General features: G+C 43.8%; 1 protein-coding gene across 3 annotated transcripts in view; it reads left to right on the top strand.

Moving 5' to 3' along the window:
* ADSS2 (adenylosuccinate synthase 2) overlaps window positions 1-21,649 on the top strand; it is a 61,359-nt gene that overhangs the window by 19,543 nt on the left and 20,167 nt on the right. For all 3 annotated transcript variants that reach the window (XM_019500616.2, XM_006269480.4, XM_019500617.2), the window contains exons 2-5: window positions 12,401-12,503; window positions 12,981-13,049; window positions 14,878-14,928; window positions 17,571-17,637. In XM_019500616.2, the coding sequence (XP_019356161.1) occupies window positions 12,401-12,503; window positions 12,981-13,049; window positions 14,878-14,928; window positions 17,571-17,637 (290 nt within the window). The remainder of the gene's footprint in view (window positions 1-12,400; window positions 12,504-12,980; window positions 13,050-14,877; window positions 14,929-17,570; window positions 17,638-21,649) is intronic.

The following is a 21,649-nucleotide window of genomic DNA, read 5'->3' as shown; positions in this document are numbered from 1 at the left end:
TGTTTTAGGGATGCTAATTGTGGCCTCCAGGCTCCCCCATAGCCACATCTGTGCCTTGCTCTGATTTCATTCAAGACTCCCTCATTTCTCCCGCTGTCCCCGTCCCTGCCTGGACGTCAGTTCACAACTTCAGGGGTCCCTGACCCTGACAAGACTGTCACCCTCACTGTCTCAATTTACTGGGTCCTTTACACTTCCATGGCTCAAAGTACAGAGTGCCTCCCACATGCCCCTCATGGCCTCCATCTGCCCCTGTAGTCGCATCCAAACCTCTGGTGAAAAGCACAAAACAGCTGTTTCCTAACTCAAACCTTACCTATGTTGGTGACTGCTGTAAAATGCTATCTTCAATCTGTTGGCTTCCTCTCGGCCTTCTAAGTATCTTTCCAAGTCCATGGTTTCCCTTCTGTAGTAGCTTACTCTGGTTGCAGATGAGTGAAGAATCATGAAAAAGTAATTGAGGTGATAATGTGGATGAGACTGGTCTTTCTACCAACAGATGTCCAATGGAACTCTTAACTGCGAAGGGTGATCAGTCATGGAGGAAAGTCTGTCAGAACAGATAAACTCCTTTGCAACTCAGCAGTGCAAGTGTCATAGATAAGCTGAAGATTTTAGTAACCTGCAGATATAAAAACCCCAGGTGCTTTAGAATGAATTTTTTGCCTTGTGATTATTAGTCCAACAAAAAGCCTTGGATGACTGCAGAGCTGTTGAAAGAATGGCTTAGTCTTCAAGTTTAGGCACAAAAGAACACGATTTTACCTTTGGATAACTTCTACCCACATCTTGGTCCCAAAGACATTATGGAACATTAAAGTGCACCCAGTTACACCTGTGTATTGTAGCCACTAGATCAAGGAATTATTCATGCTATCAAGGTAAACTGCATATCAGAATTTTTCAAAAAATTTTAATAAGCTTTGAAATGAATCAAACATCAGTGTTCTCTCTGCCTTTCATAGATTTCATAGACATTAGGGCTGGAAGGGACCTCGGAAGATCATCGAGTCCAGCCCCCTGCCCAAAGGGCAGGAAGTCAACTGGGGTCATAGGATCCCAGCAAGATAAGCATCCAGTTTGCTCTTGAAGGTGTTCAATGTAGACGCTTGAACCACCTCCGGTGGCAGGCTGTTCCAGACCTTGGGGGCTCAGACAGTAAAGAAATTCTTCCTTATGTCCAGCCTGAAACAGTCTTGTAGTAGTTTATGACTGTTCGACTTTAGTCGTCATCTCTTGTGGCGCTCTGGTGAACAAACGTTCCCCCAGATACTGGTGGTCACCCCTGATAAACTTGTAGGTGGCCATCAGATCACCCCTGAGCCTGCGCTTTTCCAGGCTAAAGAACCCCAGGGCTCTCAGCCTGTCATCGTAGGGTCTGCTTCCCTGACTTCTGATCATGCGCGTGGCTCTTCTCTGGACTCTCTCAAGCTTCTCCACATCCTTTTTGAATTGTGGAGCCCAAAACTGGACGCAGTACTCCAGCTGCGGCCTCACCAAGGCCGAGTACAAGGGGAGAATGATGTCCCAGGGTTTGGTTGAGAAGCATCTATGGATGCAAGCCAGCGTTTTGGTCGCTTTACTAGCCGCAGCATCGCACTGCAGGCTCATGTTCATCTTGTGGTCAGTGATGACCCCCAAGTCTCTTTCTTCCATAGTGCTAGCCAACAAAGCACTGCCGAGCCTATAAGGATGCTGCGGGTTTTTCTTCCCAAGGTGGAGAACCTTGCATTTATCGGCATTGAACACCATCAGATTCTCGTCTGACCACTTGCTGAGCCTGTCCAGGTCGACCTGGATCACCCGCCTGTCTTCTGGTGTGGATGCTTTGCCCCAAAGTTTGGTGTCATTGGTGAACTTGGCCATTCCCTTTTGACTCCAGTGTCCACATCATTAATGAAGATGTTGAACAGTATGGGTCCAAGGACAGAGCCTTGGGGGACCCCACTGGTCACAGGACACCATGATGAGTGACTTCCATCAATTACTACCCTCTGGGTCTGACCCCGGAGCCAATTTTCCAGCCAGTGGATCGTGGAGGACCCAAGGCGACAATTGGCCAGTTTCTCCAAGAGGTGATCATGGGAAACCAGATCGAAGGCTTTTTTGAAGTCAAGATATATGACATCAATCTCTTCTCCCTTGTCCAGGTGATAGGTCACCTGGTCGTAGAAGGAAATGAGATTGGTCAAGCAAGACTTACTTGTGACAAACCCGTGCTGGCTATCCCTTAAGATGTTGGTGTCGGCCAGTCCATTAAGGATGGCCTCTTTAATAAACTTTTTTAAGATCTTCCCAGGGATAGAAGTCAGGCTAATGGGCCTATAGTTAGCCAGATCCACTTTCCTCCCTTTCATGAAGATAGGCACCACATTGGCCTTCTTCCAGTCTTCGGGCACAACACCAGAGTGCCAAGAGTTTTCAAAGATCCGTGCTAGAGGCTGGGCTATGATGCTCACCAGCTCCTTGAGTACCCTGGGGTGAAGATTGTCAGGGCCGGCTGACTTGAAGGTATCCAGCTTCTCAAGATGTTCCTTCTTGAAGTCAGCATTAATGGAGGGCAGGGGATCACCCTCACCCGGACTTCCCTGTCCCGTAGCGGGCACGGGCGTCCCATGGGACTGATGAAAGACCGATGCAAAGTACCTATTTAATAGGTTGGCTTTTTCCTGGGCGTCAGTTGTCAGTTGCCCCATCTGGTTCAGCAGGGGTCCAGTGTTGCCCCTGCTTTTCCTCCGGCTCCCCACATATCTGAAAAAGGACTTTTTATTATCCTTGATGCTCAAAGCTAGTTGGAGTTCAGTTGCAGCCTTGGCTTTCCTTGTCTGCTCCCTACAGGACCGGACCAGTGCAGAATAATCCTCCTTGGAGATGACTCCCATCCTCCATCCTTTGTAGGCCTTTCTTTTTAGCCTCAGGAGGCCTGCTAGGTCCCTGGAGAGTCACAGGGGCTGCTGTGCCCTCTTGCTGCCTTTCCTCCGAGATGGAATAGATTTAGTTTGTGCATTGAGGATCGCTCCCTTGAGGAGCAACCACTCTTCTTGAACTCCCCTCTCCCTGTGGTCATGGTCCCTTAGGGCCTCACTGACAAGCCTCCTGAGCTTATCAAAGTCAGCTTTCCTGAAGTCAAGGACTTCTGTGTTGCTGACTGACTTGCCAGCTTTTCAGCAGATGGTGAAGGTGATCAGCTCGTGGTCACTGTCACCCAGCTTCCCATCGATCACTAGGTCATCCCCAGTAGCCAGTACCAGGTCGAGCAGCGCTTTGCCTCTCGGCCTATAGACTTCTTGATTCAGGTAGAGGTCATCCACGCACGAGAGGAAGCTTTGTGACCGCTCAGATTTTGCTGAGCGATCCTCGCACGAGATGTCCAGGTAATTGAAGTCACCCATGACAACTATGGTCCTGGAGCATGCTGCCTCAGCCAGTTCCCGGGTAAACTCCTGGTCAAGCTCAGGACTTTGGTTGGGAGGTCTGTAGTAGACTCCCACCATTGTGTCCCCTGTGTCGTGTTCCCCACGGATTTTAACCCAGAGGGTCTCCAGTCGTCCACCCTGGTCGCCAATATCGGCTTGCAGGGACGTGTAGCTTTCCTTAACATAGAGAGCTACACCCCCGCCCCTTCTATCTACACGATCCCTCCTGTATAGGGTATAGCCATCTATACCCGTGGTCCAGTCATGGGTGGAGTCCCTCCAGGTCTCCGTTATCCCTATGACATCATAATTATTTGCGTTGAGCAGGAGGATGAGCTCTTCCTGCTTATTCCTCAAATAATAGTGATTTCATAGAGAAGGATTAACCAGCCTGTCAGCATCAGTTGCTGGAGTAAAACAGAGAACCTTGTCAATCAATTGACAAATCATTGCTAGAATGAGAGCATGAGGGTCCTGCTAGATGTTTTTGAGAAAATTTGATGTTCCTTCTGGAGTGACACTTGAAAAACTCATGGAACTATAGATGCAAAAATACAGGCAGAGGGAGAAGTAATAGATGGTACATGTCCACTTTCTGATGTTCTCTCTCTATGGTTAATGCCACAAACAGGCACCTCACCACTCCAAAAATGTTCCTGACAGCATCTTGTAGTGCAAAGTGCACTCCAGTATGTCTTGGAGACATGCATGTACTAGCATTATCAAGATAGTGCAGAAGAAGATAATAGATAACACTGTATAATTCAACATAGGCTTTGTTTTGTATTAAAATAATGAACTCTCACTAGTTTGTTTCTGACTTGGTTTCACATCACCTTCCTGCCATTTTCATTGCAGTCAGCTTTAGGGTGTCTACTGACCATCCTGTGCTACAGGTATTGATCCTTTGGGGAATACTCTTCTGAATTTGATGAACAGTATGTCACTCTAGCAAACTGGAGTCGGTTATACTGATCTATTGCTGTATATTAAAAGCATTTGGAAAGCTTAAAACATGTCTGTCTAACTGGTGGACTGCAGCCTGCACTCAGTCTATGAGGTGATAATGCATGGCGTGGGGGTTCCCATTTGACCACCACTTCATTGTTCCAGAAGCTGTGGTAGCAGGGGCTGAGGTCTTTGGGGAAGGACACCAGGATGGGAGGCCTAGTGAGTTCGCTGCCCATAAAACGGCAACACCAGGGGGGCTGAGGTAGGGGGCTCATAGAGCTGTGATGGAGGGTTTCATTGCCCATGTGGTGGGGGGGGGTGGGGGCGGGTCACGTGATGGGAGGGAGGGGACTCGTGCACCCAGTGGGAATGGTAGCGGGGTTCAGTGTGGCAATAGCAGTGGAGGTCCTGCCCTTGCAGCCTGCACAGTATGTGGTTTGGGACTTTCAACTTGTATAGGCCGTAGTTCAGGGGTGGGCAAAATGCGGCCCACCAGGCCATTCTATCTGGCCCACGGGGCCCCTAAAAAATCTAGAAAATGAATATTTATCTGCCCCTGGCTGCCTGTCATGCGGCCCTTGATGGCTTGCCAAAACTCAGTGGCCCTCCGCCCAAAATAATTGCCTATCCCTGCCATAGTTGCTTTGAAGTTGGAGTGTTCTGCCTTAATATACAGGATGACAAAATTGGCAATGCATTTACATAGAGATTATTTATGCAAAGAACACAATTCTGGGCTTTAATGAAGGTTTATTAAGTTTCATGTTCTCAACTTTGCCAGCTTTTAGCATAACCTCAAGGTATGATTGCTCTTCTGTTTTAATTGTTACATTTTAGTGCTGGTAGTTCTAAGAATAACTATAGACTAGGCCTAAGTCAGCACGACAATGCAATTAGCCAGTAGAACTCAGTTTCTGTGGGCAAAACTTTGTGCTCGCATTGTTCAGTGGCAGCAAAACTCCTCCTTTCAGCCGGCAGAATAACCCACAGTAGCGGGTGAAAAAAGGTTTCTTTTGACAGAAGCTGCAGATATGCCTGTACCTTCCTAGAGTGCACTGCTCATGATGACCACAGCTGCTGGATCCATGTGTAGGGCTGTGACAGGTGGCACCTCGGGGCTGAGTCTCCTGTTGACCCGCCCACCTGTCTACGGGGCACTCCTGGTCTCGCCTGCCACAACTTTGCTGTTCCTACAAACTGATAGTAAATATGGGAGACTGCCTATTATATGCCCTTATACCAGGGGGTGCTATCTGTGGCTCCAGCCTGCCCTACACTGCAGCCCATGCCTCGCAGATGGCATCCAGGTTAACATTACTCCCAGTCTGAGACCAGAGCAAACTGAGTCCAAAGTTGGGCTCCACACACATGCCCACACACATTCACACCACCTCCCCTCTGACAGGAGGTCTCTTCCACTCCACCCTTCTTTCACTGGGGCCTCTGGCATATACTGCCCGTTACCAGGCCACACTCCACTGCCTTGCTCCTCCTTGAGCGGCCCCTCTGGGGCCATCAGGCTTCACTACTCTCATACTGGCCTTGCCATGCAGGCCCGTCGGTTCCTGCAAGTTCCTCTACTCTGCCAAACCCAGGGCTAATTCTGCCTCAAGCCTCTCACCGGGCACAACTTCTCATGGGGCTGGCCCTTGCGCTGACCTTCAAGTTTACTTCCATTCGACCCTACTCAGCACACCCCTTGTGCTGTCTGTCAGGCCTACTCCGACTTCAGCCCTACTCAGCCCCCTCACAAGCACAGCCCTTTAGGTCTACTTGCTCTTCAGCCCTACTCTGTGTGGGGCCTCCCAATGTTCTCCACACTACCCCTTCTGGGGTCTCTGGGACCTCATATCCCTGCTGGGCTTAGGCGCTGACGTGGGCATACCTGGCCCCACTACTCCCTCAACTCTGCATTTACTCCTCTAGGGTCTCTGGGATCGCTCATCCCTGCTGGGCTCAGGGACCTATATGCGAGCATACCTGGCCCCACTACTCCCACAGCTGCCTCCAAAGCCCACCCAAAGATGGGGTCTGGGGTTAAGGTGCCCCTCTTCACCTTTTCACCGGGGTGGTAACTGGCTTGGCACTTTCTGGGGACTCTCACAATACTAGGAGCCCTGCCAGGCCACCCTTCCCTGGCGGGGTGCAGGTTTGGGTCATGCACAGGACCAGGAGCCTCCAAACTATATCCCATAAGCTTCCTACCCTTACCTCCAAGGTTGTTTCTGCCTCTGCTGGTAGCAACGAACTGCAGCCTTTATGTGCCTTGTGTTCAAAATGACTGCCCTCATCAGGCACCTTGTAGCTGCTTGCCTCTGCCACAAGGGCCTTACATGGAAACTTGTGGTCAAGAAAAAAAGAGTATAAAATATTTTTTGGGATGTTGGCAGAGTTATTTAGAGGGGGGAGTAGCAGGATTGGAATATTCGGCAGATTATTTTTTTTTTTTAAGAGAGAACTGAGAGAAAGTTCTGTAACGAGATGAAATGAGCAGAGTATTAACATCTCAAACTATGGACGAAAGGTGGAGAATACTGAATTTCAGAACTGGAAACTGACTGCAATGTCTTGAAAAGAAGAATCCAGTTCTTAAACTAGTGTGGTTATGCTGGGGCTCTGATAAAACATCTGAAAGATCGGAAAAAAACCGAAAACCCCTTAATACATTTAATCTTTTTGTTTGTTTGTTGCAGAGTTTTGACTTCTTCCTGTGTAGTTTGTAGATTTCTATTAAAAATCCTGAAATGGTTCAGGTAACCTTAATATATTTTTTTTTAATGATTTTGCTGTGACATCAATTGATGAATTTACAAATTATGCAAAATAGAAAGGCAGGTTTAAAACAAACAGAGACTTGCTTTTGGATTTTGATCAAAATCTTGCTGACTTGGAAAGACTGACTGTATGTCTGTGTTTTATTCCAGGTTTAGGGGATGGAGCACCATTGTAATCTAAAAAATACAACTGGCTGGGATTTGCTTTAGTGCCATGCTGTCATTTGGCATTTGTTGCATAACACATTCAGACGGATAAATAAGTACCGTAGAAACGGACTCATTTTTCAACTTTAAATAAGTAATTTTGTGGCCTGAGTAATATTAGAGACGGTTACAACTTCCTGGCTGGATGGAAGTAGTAAGAGCTTTGACAAAAGGCTCTTGGGACTTATTGATTAAAATGCTGTTAAATGGGGTTTAAATAAATGTGCTGGATATGGCTTGCTGTGCAGCACACCTTTATCCCTACAGCCTTCATTGAACGGTGCCAGGAAATTCTTGACGCAGACCAAAAAAATGACAAGTATGTTCTTGTGACTGGAACAGTTTGGGCTTGCAAGTCTTGCACATAGTTGAAGCAGACAAGGCCACTGAACATTGTTGTGATATTTGCATGGCACCGGTAAGATGATAAATTCTTAATTTGTTAAAAGTTGGCTGTTAGTCTTGAGTTAATCACTTTGGCAATTATTTTTCCTTTCACTTCCCTTTGAGTAGATCGTTTGAATGCATATTTAACATTATGAAAAATGTTATGTTTTACTTGTGTATTAAATCAGCCGGTGAATATCAGTCTAAAACAATTTCTCATGCATGGCCAATACCCATGGGTTAGGCCCACGTAAACCACTACAGCTGTGCAGCTTGAATTTCCGTCCGTCATCCTCTTGAGCCTGGACCTCAAATTTTACTGTCCTTTCCTTTTGAGAGCAACAAAAATGTTCAACAAAACTATTACCTGTTTCTGTAATGAGGCAGCCAAAACTAGAGTAAGACAACCAAAAGTAGCAACAGAAAGAATATAAAGGCTTGTTAAAGTCAAGAGTGGAGAGAGACTCATTTTATGGAAGAAAAAAGATCAAGGGGAACTGCTTAAGCAAGAAAAGGATTACTGTTTTCAGCAGAACTGCTTAAAACTAGCTGCTGTTCTAGAACATCGAACTCCATTTTTCCTTAGCAAACATTCCTTTTAATAGATTCTGAGGGTACATGATGTGTAGGAAGGAAGCAGTGCAATTTTTGGTATGTTATCTAGCTTTTGCATGTGTCAGGAATGTATGACACTCTCTCCCTATGTCATGCAGGGACATGGACCTATGAATGTGGATCTTTATAAATCCTGTGTACATGAAACAATGAGCATGCAATTCACAGCAGTATTAAATAGCTTTAAAATACTTTATTTCTAAAATAAAAGGGAAACTGTTGTTAAACCAGTACTGCTTTGAATAGCCTCTTTAAAAGAGCAGTCATTCAGAAGAATGGAAAACTTATTTGTAAACATGTTGTTGTTTTCTTAATGTGTCAGACCTTGAAAGCTCATTCCCAGTGTTTGATCTTGAAAGTGTTGATCACTATCCAGGAGTTTCCTGTGCTGAATATGTAATATATCTGACCTTTGCACGTTAAGTCGCATACCTTATAGTGAAGATATTTTCCTTTTAGAAATCTCTACTAAAAGAACAGAGCAGGCTCAGGGATCTGACCCCAGTGTCTGGATGCACCTTGATGGCCTGATGCACTTGCTGTGTTCTCTGGCTTCCCTCACCTCTTGTCTCTCTCCTGCTACACTTTTTAATAATGATATACTGAGAAGGCTACCACTAGAGACTGGAGCAGCTTGGAAATGTCATTCTTGGCCAATTTCTTTGGGCTTCTGTGCTCCCAAACTCAATCCTGCCTCTACACTTCTCTAGGAGTACTTCTTTAAGAAAGGCCCCAGGGCTGCTCTGCCTTACCCATCATAGTAGGGGTCCTGTAGACCTTAAATGGGCCCATTTGATCTTAACAACACCTAAGAGCTATAATTGTGGTCTCCAGCTGCCCCCATAGCTATGCCCATGCCTCTCTGATATGACTCAGTTGTTATTTGGTGGGGACCCCTGGCCCCAAACCAACGCTTGGACACTCGCGCCTCACAACTGTCTGAGCTTCAGCGTCCCCAGCTTGGAAGCTTTTTCTCTGGCCAAGTCCCTCAGCCTAGGTCCATTGCTTCAGACCTTGGCTTGTGGGTCTCAGCCCCTCGTGTTCCTGCACAGAGCAAGTCTCCACATGCAAAGTACTCCCTGGAACTCTGCCATGTGGCCTCCAAACCTTCTTCCATTTCCACAGCCTTGTCCTCCATTTAAAAGTAAATGTAAACAATAGCAAACCGCTGTAAGCTAAAAAGGCTCAAACACAAACCCCATCTTGGGTCTTTCTGTGGTTGCCAAGCCCTCCCAAATAGCGGTCCCTTTCTCAGTATCCCAGGTACCTTCCTGGCCTGCAGCCCTCTTCCAGCTGCCAGTTCTGTCTGGAGCTCCTTCCGCTATTGTAACCTGGGCCAGAATTGCTATTCAGTCCCGTAGGCTGGACTTATATGCACCCGAGCCCTGCTGGTCACCAGATCTAGCACCTCTGCATTCTGCCTGTGGTTTGCAGCCTGAGTCCTATAGCTCAGTTTAACCAGGCTACCTACATCTGCTGCTTTCTGTAAGCTGCCCTGGCTTTGCTCTCCCTTCCTAGTAACAGGGATAGGAGTCCCTGTCTGCTGTTGGAAAAATACATTTTAAATTTGTAGTATTCTGTTAACTTTTTCCTAAACTTGAAAATTCTGTTCTTGTGTGAATGCTGGTTTGTTGTCTTCTGTTTTATCTTTTCAAGAGATGAGCTAATGTGAGGTAAAATCTTCACACACTGAATTTTGAAACCTGTAGAAATTCTACTGCGAGCTTCAACAGTCCCCAGTTCTGGTAATTCAGATTTACAGTGAGACTTTGAAGAAAGTTGAGAGTTTCTCATACTTTGGAAGCTATCTCTCGGAGAAGGATGACGGAGACAAAATCCAATATCGCTGCAAGTGTGCAAGTGCAGCCTTTGATTGCCTAAGGAAATGGGTGCTTGAAGATCATGACATTGTGTTCAAAACCAAGTTCATGGTTTATTAAGCAGTTGTGATCCTTACCTTACTGTACAGAGCTGAGATGTGAACAACATAAGAGATGCTTCTCCAGTGACTTGAGGTATCATCAATCAATCAATCAATCAATCAAAGGTCCTTCAAATCCATTGGGAAGACATGTGCACCAAAGTTAACTTCCTCTTGCAAGCAAACGCCATGAACATCAAGGAGATGATCATCTGACATGAACTTCGCTGGGTCGGCCATGTCATCTGGATGTTTGATTCCAGAGTTCTGAAGCAAGTTTTTTTTCCCCCAGCTCAGTCAAGGCATACACTCAAGAGGAGGGCAGAGAAAGCACTTCAAGGATGTCCTCAAGGCCATCTGGAAAAAATTCAACATCAACTTGTTGGGAGACTATCACCTAGGACTGCCCCAAATGGAGGTAGAGTCTGCTGCAAGGATCTCAGTACCTTGAAACCTCATGATGATAACAGGAGATGGAAAAGTGGGAGTGGCAGAAACACAGTTGCAGACTGAATCAAGAATATGGAGCCACCCACCCTGCATAAAAATGTGCCCGAGTTGCAATAGAACCTGTTGATCCCAGATTGGCATTGTCAGACATCTTTGGACCCACAGATAAGGCTGTTGTAGAAGACAGTTTTATCCTCAACTGCAAAGGTTTGCTGATGATGAATGTTAAATCCTGTAGAAATTTTGCTGCAGACTTCAGCAGGACAAGGTCTTCACCAGTAGTTTGTTCTTTTAATGTACCAATACAAATTCCTGCATTTCAGCTCTGGCAATGTTGAAACAGAATGAGGGTTTTTTTGTTTTTGTGCGTGTGTTGAAAACATAGTGGATTGGTCTTACTTGATTTGTGATCTTAAGAGATACTTTCATACTTCCCACTAGATCCTGGTTTCAAAACTGAAGTTTTAAGGCTAATGAGAGCCAAACAGCCTTTTCCAATTTGCAGCTTATACAGTGTTCAGTTAAAGAAGGGGCTTAAACTGATACCCAGCAAACTTAAAATTATATTTGTCCTGCTGTAAAGAGGCCTTTCAGAACTTTAGGCATGGCCTTTCAGAACTTTAAGCTGAATATAGAGGAACACTTGTCTTGGAAACTTAGGTTTCAACAGAGCCCTATGTTTGACTTTGTTGCACTGATAAATGGCTCATAATTCTGGGAGCAGGTATGCTTGTTTTGAAAGGTATAACCAAGAAAGATCAGGGATATTTGCTTGGCCAGTATCCTTTACAGTTTCATAGACCTAGTCTGGTTCTCTTTAAGACCTGAACACAGACTTCCTTTTTGTGTTCCAGTAATATTTCCCAATTTAATAAATCTTTTAATACTTTGTTTCTTGTAAACTTTCTCCTGTCTACCTATTCATTCCATGTAAATGGGTCTCCTGCAGCTTAGGAGGGACTACATTTTAGCTTGACCTAGGTTTAGCCTGTAACAGCTTTCTTTTTAAAGATGAAAATTCCGTGTCATTGCAAACTTGCTTTCTGGCTGAGGAAAGGATTTGGCAAGTCCATGCCTTGCTAATCATTGACCAGAGAAATATACAAGGGGCTGAGCCCAATATTGGAACTGTTCTTTCTCATGTTAGACTACTGGGCTGATCTGTCTTGGTATGTTAGTGAAACTGGGAGTATAACTTACTAAGTGTCCCCCGTTCCCCACATTTATTTGTAGTCTCAAACAATCAAATGACTAGAATAGTGCTTATAGTAGAAATTCAAGTTCAGCAGAACTATTTATGTAGGCAATCCTATTTGTAAAAAAAAAAAAAAAAAGGTAGTATATTGTTTCAGAGCATTTATCCTTTCTGCCTTAGAAAACGTTTTACACTTTTGACTCATCTTTATACATCTGATCCAAAAGAGCTTTTGGGGAAGCGGTTAAAGAAGATACGAGTTAAGAAAGAGTAATTATTTAAGTGTCAGTGAAAGCAGACATGGTAGAAAAAGGCACGCATTGACTGTATCAAGTTAAGCTGGACAGTTCACCTGATCTCACTTTCATTTATTGCTTATAAAAAGGAGCTGCAGATTTGGAGCCAAGGTAGCCTGAACTCTGTTTTGATCATATTATGTTGATATTTAACAATATTAAATACAATAAACATTCTTATGTTCCAGGGAGGCAACAATGCTGGTCATACTGTTGTTGTAGACTCTGTAGAATATGATTTTCATCTTTTACCCAGTGGGATCATCAATCCAAAAGTCACTGCATTCATTGGTAAGTATGGCATTTCTGTCATCAAAATTAACATTAGTAAGCAGCTAAGATTTTTGAGGCGCAGACCAAAGTTCAGCTCCCTAGTCAACTCATGGCACTTTACAGAAAGTGCCACGAGTTAGACTGACCCTCCCAACCCAACAGTTATTAGCTGTTGGGTTGGGAGGGCAGGGGAATCGAGCTCCAATTTGGGGCCGATCCAGGTACTGAGGCTGTGTTTCTGCAGCTTCTTCCCCTAGCCCCACCCCTCCTCTCCCAGTTCCTGGTGCTGTCCCAGGATGGGAGGGGGAGGGAGGTCTGTTCTGGGACTTCTCCAGCTGAAGTGTGTGTGGGGGGGGGACTCCAGTCTACCTGCTCTACCTTTCATCACTGGCTGGGGATGGATTTATACTTTCATGTAAAAAAGTGAACGATGACCTTTTTTTTTTTGCTTATTTATCATAATGTGTTAAACTGTGTACTTGTGATTTCCTTCAGGAAATGGTGTAGTAATTCATTTGCCAGGACTGTTTGAAGAAGCTGAGAAGAATGTAAAGAAAGGAAAAGGTGAGAACAGCTTTGAGAGAGTTTCTGAGTACCCTTGCCATGAAGTTGCAACCAGCAAGGGGTCCCCAAAGTTCCTGAGCCAACATGTTTGACTGAGTAGATATTTCTCTTTGGTCACTTCTGACAATACACTTCCCATCAGGGATCACCTTACAGCAGGGGTGGGCAAAATACAGCCCACGGTCCAGATCCAGGCCACCGAGGAATTTTGTTTGGCCTGCAGCAGGTTCCTCAGTCGCACCCAGCCCAGCTGTCGGGGGCAGCCCTGGCCATGGCTCACGTGAGCAGGCACGCAGTAGTGCTGGGGCAGTGTGGTCATAGCTAGACTCCATTTCCTGGCAGCCCTGGTGGCACTGGCTCCTTCCAGCTGCCTCAGCCACAGCTGCCAACCCTGGCCCCGGTGCCCAGGCACTCCAGCCCATTGGCCCCACCCCCACAGCTGGGGGCAGCACCATGCAGGCAAACTAGGAGGCTGGGATGAGACTGCAGGCCAGTGGAGAGTGATGTTTGGTAGCTGAATGGGCTGGGGAGACCCAGGATCTTGGGGCAGAACAGGGCCAGGGCTGCAATCTGCTCTCTGCATGCCCGTGGGGCCTGCACCCATCACTGGGTCGAATTCCTTCATTCCTATTCAACCTGCTTGAATTCCCCCCTTCCCTCGAATGGATGCAGGGAGCCCTGTGTGAACAAAGGTGAGAAGGGAGCTCTGTCCAGAAAGATTTTGGCTGAAGTTTCCGTGTCTTGCTTTGGCAGTGGGCTTCATGGACTGGGGAGGCAGCAGGGCAGCTGTGCTGGTACTGCTGTGGGGGCTCCTCCTGCTGGTGCTGCTGGAGCCAGATCTGTTGTGTCTGCAGCACACCACTGCCTTCTTGGCAGAGCCCCAGTTCTCTGGGCAGGGACGTGTGGGGAGCAGGATCCTGGCTCTGCCCCAGCCCTGTACTGTCACTGCCCCACAATTTTGGGGTGCCCCTGGCCCTGGTCGCTTGTCTCACTCCCAAACTCGCTATTTGCTGGCCCACAGCCCCATCCTACATACAAACTTTTGGTGAGCTGTTGCCTGTGGGGAAGGGGTGCTAACCTGGCCTGTGACAGCTCACCAAAGCTCCCTATGTGGTCTGCGTGCCCAAATAATTGGCCACCCCTGCTTTACTGCCTCCTAGCAGACCACATTATGATTTGTGAATTGCTTCTAAGCCTTTTTTATCAGTTTTGAAGGTCAGATATCAAATTTGAAAGTAAGTTGTTTTTCAGATGCAATAATGTCTCATAATTGGTATGTATATAACTCTTACTATATGAATGTATCTGCTACAGTTTGGAAATATACTAGAATACAAAGAGAAGCCATACAGCCAACATAGTTTTTTGGCCCAATATCCACTTTTTAAGTTGAGGGCAAGAAAATGTACTCTGGTCCCTGGTAGGCATGCCAGATGGCAATATGGTAGATATTGGGGTAAATACATTTTTTATAACTTTTTTAAAGAAGAAAGAAAGCTAAAAATAGTTCTCTGAAATGAACCTGAGTGAAGGAAAATATTAGAACTTGTCTGATAGTGAAGCTCAGTTTGTTCTAGGTACAACTGGAAATTGGAGCTTTTCAAGTGTGTAGATCTAGAATTTTTAGGTTGTGGTAAACAGTCTGAATTTCACTTAATTAAACTTCAGTGGTTGAGAATCGCTTGTGTTTCTCTAAAGTGAGATGACAGTTCAGTCCTTTTGACCTTCTCTCCCTTTCCAAACCTATACTTAGTCATGGTGAAAGAGAAATACAGATAAAGAAAAATGTTATACTAAACCCTAATGCTGACTTTCACTTATCTTTAAGGACTAGAAGGCTGGGAAAAGAGACTAATAATTTCTGACAGAGCTCATATTGGTAAGGTCATTCGCTGCATTTATTTGTACTTATTTCTATAAGAATTTCCTCAGGCATTGTATATACTTCAATTAATATTTTGTTATTAGTGCCTAATGAGTCCAAGCAGCAATTGGGGTTCTACTGGAGCCATTCTTTTTGCACATGTTTTGTATCAGGGTGGCTCATTGATATTCCCAGTGAATATCTTTCTTTGTTAAAAGAGCAAGTCAAAAGTTACTTTACTGAAGTCTTCATTTCCCACTTCAACATATGAATCTTTGAAACAACATGTGAAGCTTGTTTTTCCATATAATTCTTAATCTTACTGGTAAGAGGATTCCGTGGCTTTATGCTTTTTAGTCAGATTTCCAAAGTAACAAGTCATCTCTAAACTAAATTGCCAACTGCTTCATGAGACTGACTTTACAGGCTTGCCTTGAACAGTCTTCGAAGAATCAAAATAATTTGTTTTTCTCTTCCTCAAAAGTTTTGTTCTTTATATTTGCCTTTTGAAGATCACCATTTAGACATTGATTTCAACCTACATTTCAGAGTGCCTTTGGATGTACAGCCTGAAGTAGAGTCAGATTTGTCATCAGGGGCCCTGCAAAACATCAAAAGAAAACTTTTACTCCCAGATGCCACCTTGAGGCCTGACTACTGTGTTTACCTGGCTACATGAAGATTTCAAATTTAAGACAACCCCTCAAAAATTAGATTCTATACAGGGAAAATTATAAATTTATTATCTTCCCTGTATAGACTCTAACTATTGGAGGATCATCTTTAAATTTGTAATCGCCTCCCTCCCTACCCCCAACTACTGTGGCAGGGAGCAGACCAGCAGTGAGGAGGCAAGCAGCAAGGGGGATAGGAAGCCTGCCTTTTCCTCCTGTACCCCCCACCTTCTCCCCTGCCACTTCCCCATGCCCTCTGGTGTCTCCCCCGTGGGCAGGGAGCAGGCACTGAAGGGCAGGACTTGAGTTCTACCTTCACTGCCCCTACCTGAGCCACAGTCCCTGCACAACTGCTTGCAGTTCAGGGCAGGAGAAGCTCTGGGGCTCCCCCTGCATCTGGGTCAGCTGGGGACACTACCACATGCGACAGCTTCTGGCTAGAACAGTCATGTACTGTATTCTAAGATGAGGCTTGGTTTTCCACATGTTAAATTGCCTTGGAATCAAGCAAATACAGTACTTTCTGACTCTTAGTTATTCTGTTACCACTTACCAGCTTCCCATTGTGTAACTATATTTACATAAAATAGTATTTTAGTGAATGTATGTAATGATGTCCACAGGTATTAAGAAACTGATTTATTGGCATATAACAGTTTTGGGTCTTCTGAGGAAGAGCTAAAACATTGTGCAACATTAATGTGTGGGGGGAGCTCTTTTCTGGAACTTTAAAAGAAAAAAATAATTGCTATTTAGGCCTTATTTACATAATTTACACAATCTGCTAAGAAAATAAAGGAAATTGTTCCTTGATATCTATTTATCCTTGATATCTATTTATCTATCTGTTCCTTGACTCTATTTTCAGAATAAAGGTGATGCAGGGAAGGTTTTTCAGAATAACTGAGTTACACCAGGACTGCAGTTTCTGAATCATTATGCTGAAATAGCTGTTTGATCAATTTTCCCTGTGTCAACAAGGAATTAGAAGTCCCAGTTGACTACAGTTACCATTAGTGAAACATTTTCCTACTGTAAATGAACCTCATGGCTATCTTGAAAGTTGAGAGAGAGTTATTTCAACTGTAGCTAGAAATAATCTAGATGTGTATTGCCATCTAGCCACATGAAACTTGCCACACATGAAATGGGCATTAACATAGATAGGCAAGCATGACGGCTCAGAACCGATAACAGAAGGTGAAATTAGGCATATTCCATGGCTGCCTTGGGGATAACATGTTCTATTCCATACATGCTAAAAAGAGGAGTCTTTCTAAGAGGCTTAGATCATTATGCATAAAAGCTCTTAGGATATTTGAATATCCAGTTTACAAAGAATATTCTTTAATTTGTACATCTAAAAATATTGGCAGGATGTGTCTTGATTGCCCTTTTAATTGCCCCTCTTTCATCCACTAGCTAGCTTTCCAGCTCCCTTGTTTCCTCTGCCCCTGTTCCTCTATGGCTGTAAAAATTAAGGTCTTAATTTGATATAAGCAGTGTAACCAGTCAAAACAGTAAGATTGTCTTGCTTTTTTCCAAGAAAATTAAAAAATGGTCCAAGTTATCTAGGCTGAACTAAGGATTTAGATCACTTAAAATCATAGGGAAGAAGTGAAAATAGAAAACAAAATTACTGTTAGAGAAATGCTAGAGTTCTTATTAAATTTGAGTTGGCTGTGTTGTGTATTTTTCCTTCCTTTTTGTGCAACAAATAGTAAATCTGAGGTCTGGGGTAATTGTTTTTTGACCTTCAGGAATTCAGTGTGTTGAGAAAAATAAACTTTTACAGAGGCATCAGTTGACCTGTAATCTATTGTAGTGCTATACTTTAAAGTGTTGTTTTTCTCCCTATGAGGGGGGGAAAAAAGACTTGAATTCTTAGAAAAATAATTTGTAGAAAGAATCTTTCATTTCTGTTTGCTTAGGGTAAAGTTTTATGCAAATTTGCATTCTAAGGGTTTTTTTTATTTTATTTAGTATTTGACTTTCATCAAGCTGCTGATGGCATCCAAGAACAACAAAGACAAGAGCAAGCAGGAAAGAAGTATGTAACTTTATTTTGTGTGTTAAATACAGGACAGCATAAGTTTTAGAACAAACACAGCAACAAGAATCTAACATGTTTGACAAACTAAAGACAATAGAGTAATAAAAGGAATTATTGAAGTTGAACAAAATGTTCCATGGTTCATTTCAGACCCATTTGTTATTAGTAGGAGATAATAAGATCATGCTTTTAGAAGTGTGGGTCATACCCCTTCTTTTTGTTTAATGGAAATCGCTAAATTGACTGTTCTTTCATAGTACTTAAATTAGCTTACTTTGGACCTGTATGTTTTGACAGACTATATTTTCAGCCTGGAAACACTGTCAAGGCTGGCAGGATTGAAATGACATGTACTCACTTTATTTTGTTTTCAGAAGCATACTTAAACATTTATGCTATATATTGCATGCTGCTTGCTGTCTCCATTTTTGGGGGTTTTCTTGTGAGTTTTAAAACTGAAATACCTTCTGCTTAACTTGTAAGTTTCCAAGAACTTGCTGGGTCTTGGGAATGGAAGCAGCTGGCAAAATGAATAGCAGAAAATGAGCTCAGAACTGTGGCTTTCTGAAATGTCTATTTTAGCCTTATTCTGGAGGGCTTCTCTATATAAGTGAAAGAGTAATGCAGTCTGCCGCTGCTGATACTGCCAGTAAAAGATGTTGCTCGTGATTATGACCTTTGAAATGGATGCTTGCTTTTAAGAAAATTCACTGTAACTGCTTTCAGTTGCTTTTACCTATGGCCGTCCTCAAATGATATGCTTAGTTTTGTCCAATGCTTGGCATCTTTTATTTCTAAGTCCCTTAAGAATTAAAAAACAAGGTGAAAAGGAGGTGATTAATTGTTTCTCGTGAGCAAGTGATTACATCCCAGCTTGTAGCTGAGAATAAACTTAAGGTCTCATACAAATCAATATCAGATAGCATTTATAATAAGTCAGATACACAGTTAGCTGTGAGAGACCTTCTTGAATGATTAAAATGAAACACTGCATATACTGGCCTATATTATTTATTGTATTTGCCCAAGTCTAAGATGACCCTGAATTTAAGACAACCCCATAATTAGTAGATTCTAGATACGAAAAATGATAAAGTTGTTTTAATTTTACATGTCTACAGCCTAGTTATTGGAGAGTCTTCTTATATTCATCCTTCCTGTTACTGCCCGAGGGAAAGCTGAGGCTGGAAGGCAGGTAGCCTTCACCCCTTCTGCCTGTCCCATTTCGGTGCCTTCCGCCTCCTACCAGTTGTCTCCCATTTGTGTCTGCCACCCTCCTCCCTTACTTTTTCAGCTGCTCTTACTTTGTCTCCGCTGGGGGCATAGAGCACCCAGCCAAGCCAGGCAATAACCACTGCTTCAGATTCAGCCTCCAGCCTCAATTGGGGGCAAGGCTTGAACTGCAGTGGCTTCCTTGCTGTTCCACACTCCCCTTCCCTGTGCTCCCCCTGCACCTTATGCTCCTTCCCTGCATTTCACTTCCTGCACGTCCTGCACATCCCTTTCCCCATGCTCTTCCCCTTTCCCCACACTCCCCCTGCTCCACACATCCCTTTTACCTGTGGTCCCCTGCCACCCCTTCCTCCATGCTCGCCCCACACTGTGTGCCCTTTTCCCTGTGTTTCCCTCTGTGCTTCACACCCTTTCCCCCACACTTCCCCCTGCACTGTGATCTCTGCGATCCCCCTACTCCATGCTCCACGTTTCTTCTGCACCCTTTCCCCACACTCCCCTCACTCCACGCATTCCTTCCCCCATGCTCTTCCCAGTACTGTGTGCCTCTTCCCTGTGTTCTCCCCTTCACCGCACATCCTGTTCCCCATACTCCCCCCTGCATTGTGCTTTCTGCATTCCCATTTCCCCATGCTACCCTTGCTGATTTCTGCCCAGAATGGAAGCATGGAAATACACTGTAAGATGGCTGTTCCTTCTTTTCTTTCACTTTCCTCCAGCAGTCACATGGAGGAGGAGGTGGAATTCAGAAGGAGCAGATCTAGGGGGGCACAATGATGTTGTCACACCAAGCTTTGATTCCTGCTCCATCCAAAGTGTAAAACTGATTGTCTGGCAGCAGCAGTTATTTCTGTTCAGGAATTGCTGAAGGAATCAATTGCCTCCATGGCTCATTGTGACCTACCTGATTCCTGCCAAGTGATTTCTGCTAACATACCTGATTTCTTGCTCCATAAGGGTTATCATCCCCCTCTTTTTAATAGTCTTGGTGTTCCACCAATCAAGCTACCCTGTCTTCAGCAATTTTGCTGTCTTTTAGCTACTCTTGGTTTCTTATCTCCTATTTCACAGCCTGGCAGACTTTGAGCTCTTTCCAAAATAGTAGATGCACCTGAAGGAGTCTAGTCTTCAGAAGTATCTAGCACCGTTTTAGTTTTGGGCTGAGCAGGCAAGAGTTTCTGACAGTTCAACTGTGAAAGGGTTAAAACTGTTTTCTGCCTGAGTAGGAAAGGGATGGTGCACGAGCTAAAAAATTAAACTAACTGTGCTCTCTGTGTGGCTATAACTCTGCAGAAATCTTTTTTTTCCCTTCATTCTGCCTTCATAAAACCAAGGTGCGTGTGAGATTTGTGTGGGACGTGAGAAAAATACATTAGTTGTTCTCCCTCAAATTTTTCTTCATCAGCTTTTTTTGTTGGTGTGGTATGTACAAAAAAATCTTGACAATAGTTATGCAGCTGGTATTAAGACAAAGGCCTAGTATGTTCATCCTTATTGTCTTGTTTTGTACTCTTGTTTGTATCACCTGCTGTCTTGTATATTCCAACTGTAAGCTTTTTGTGCTAGGGACTGTCTCCTTGCGTGTTTGTAAGGCGCACTCCCAGTTGCAATGTGTTGCTGGGGACAGAACCTGAAAAATCTCAGCCCTGTTACACGTTTTAATCTGATGGTCCTGAATTCTCCATCAGCTTCAGCACTGAACACACTAAAGCTTATTAGCCTTTTGTAAAAAGCAATCGCCTTGTCTAAACCACTTGCCTTTTTTGCTTATCTGCCCCTCCATGATCCTTATTTTTGTTTTTTGTTTTTACTCTCCATTCCTCAAGCTAGTTTCCTTCTATCTACCCCATCAACTCTATTTTTAAATAATCTTCCCTCACTCATGTTCTACTCAAACTGTTTTCATAAAATAAACTTTATTAGAACAAAAACTTTCACTCTGTAAAGAAAAGGCATGTTACATCTTGTCTAAATATAAACATAATGTGATCCTTTTTCCTCGACTTCCCACTCTGAACTCCACTCTAACCTTTTATTGATCTCACTTTTTCTGTCTCACTATTGCAACCTCTTCAATGACTCAGAGTTCAAGGCAGTTATTTGTGATACTCCAGCAGAATGGCGTTTTAAATTAAGTCTGATAATTAATATCCCTAACCAGTTAACAAGTTACTAGCACTGTACAGGGATAAAAATGTCCATCTGCCAGTGGATGCTGCGACTGGGTATCAGTCTAACCTTTTTTGTTTTAGGTTGGGTTAGCTAATTCACATTTGTTTTTTACTTGAGCTTTCTTATTAGAGTGTTTCTAATGAATGGTTTGAAAGCTAAGCAAACTGATCCCTTTTTAAAAAAAATAGCACAAAATGTTTATTTTTGTCAAACAAGTTCTGTTATGATATAAGATTGACTTTCAAGAAGTGCTAGAAGAATCCCTGTGGAAGATTTTGCTAAAATTCTTGGCTCGCTTACTTCTGAAACAATACTTGCAAAGTACATCAAGATTTTTATCTGTAGTTGTTCCAGGGTTTCATAAAAGTTTAGTAGTATTACTTAAAGTTAGTCCATGAAGTCCTTCTTGGAAATCAAGCATAGAGTTACTTAGCCATCTTCAGGATTATCTGATATGTAACTGTGGCGTCTGCTTTATACAGACTGCAGATTTATTAGCTTCTTTCTCATTCTTTTCAGTAGATCAAGGTTGAAGTAGTATTTCCTTTCTGATATCAAGAGAGACCAAGAAAATTGTCTGTTGTGATGCTGTTAGCTTGGTGAT

The sequence above is a fragment of the Alligator mississippiensis genome, chromosome 1 (genome assembly GCF_030867095.1).
Source record: "Alligator mississippiensis isolate rAllMis1 chromosome 1, rAllMis1, whole genome shotgun sequence".
Classification (NCBI taxonomy): domain Eukaryota; kingdom Metazoa; phylum Chordata; order Crocodylia; family Alligatoridae; genus Alligator; species Alligator mississippiensis.
Note: the sequence above shows the minus strand (reverse complement) of the source record. Positions and strands in the feature narration are given on the sequence as shown.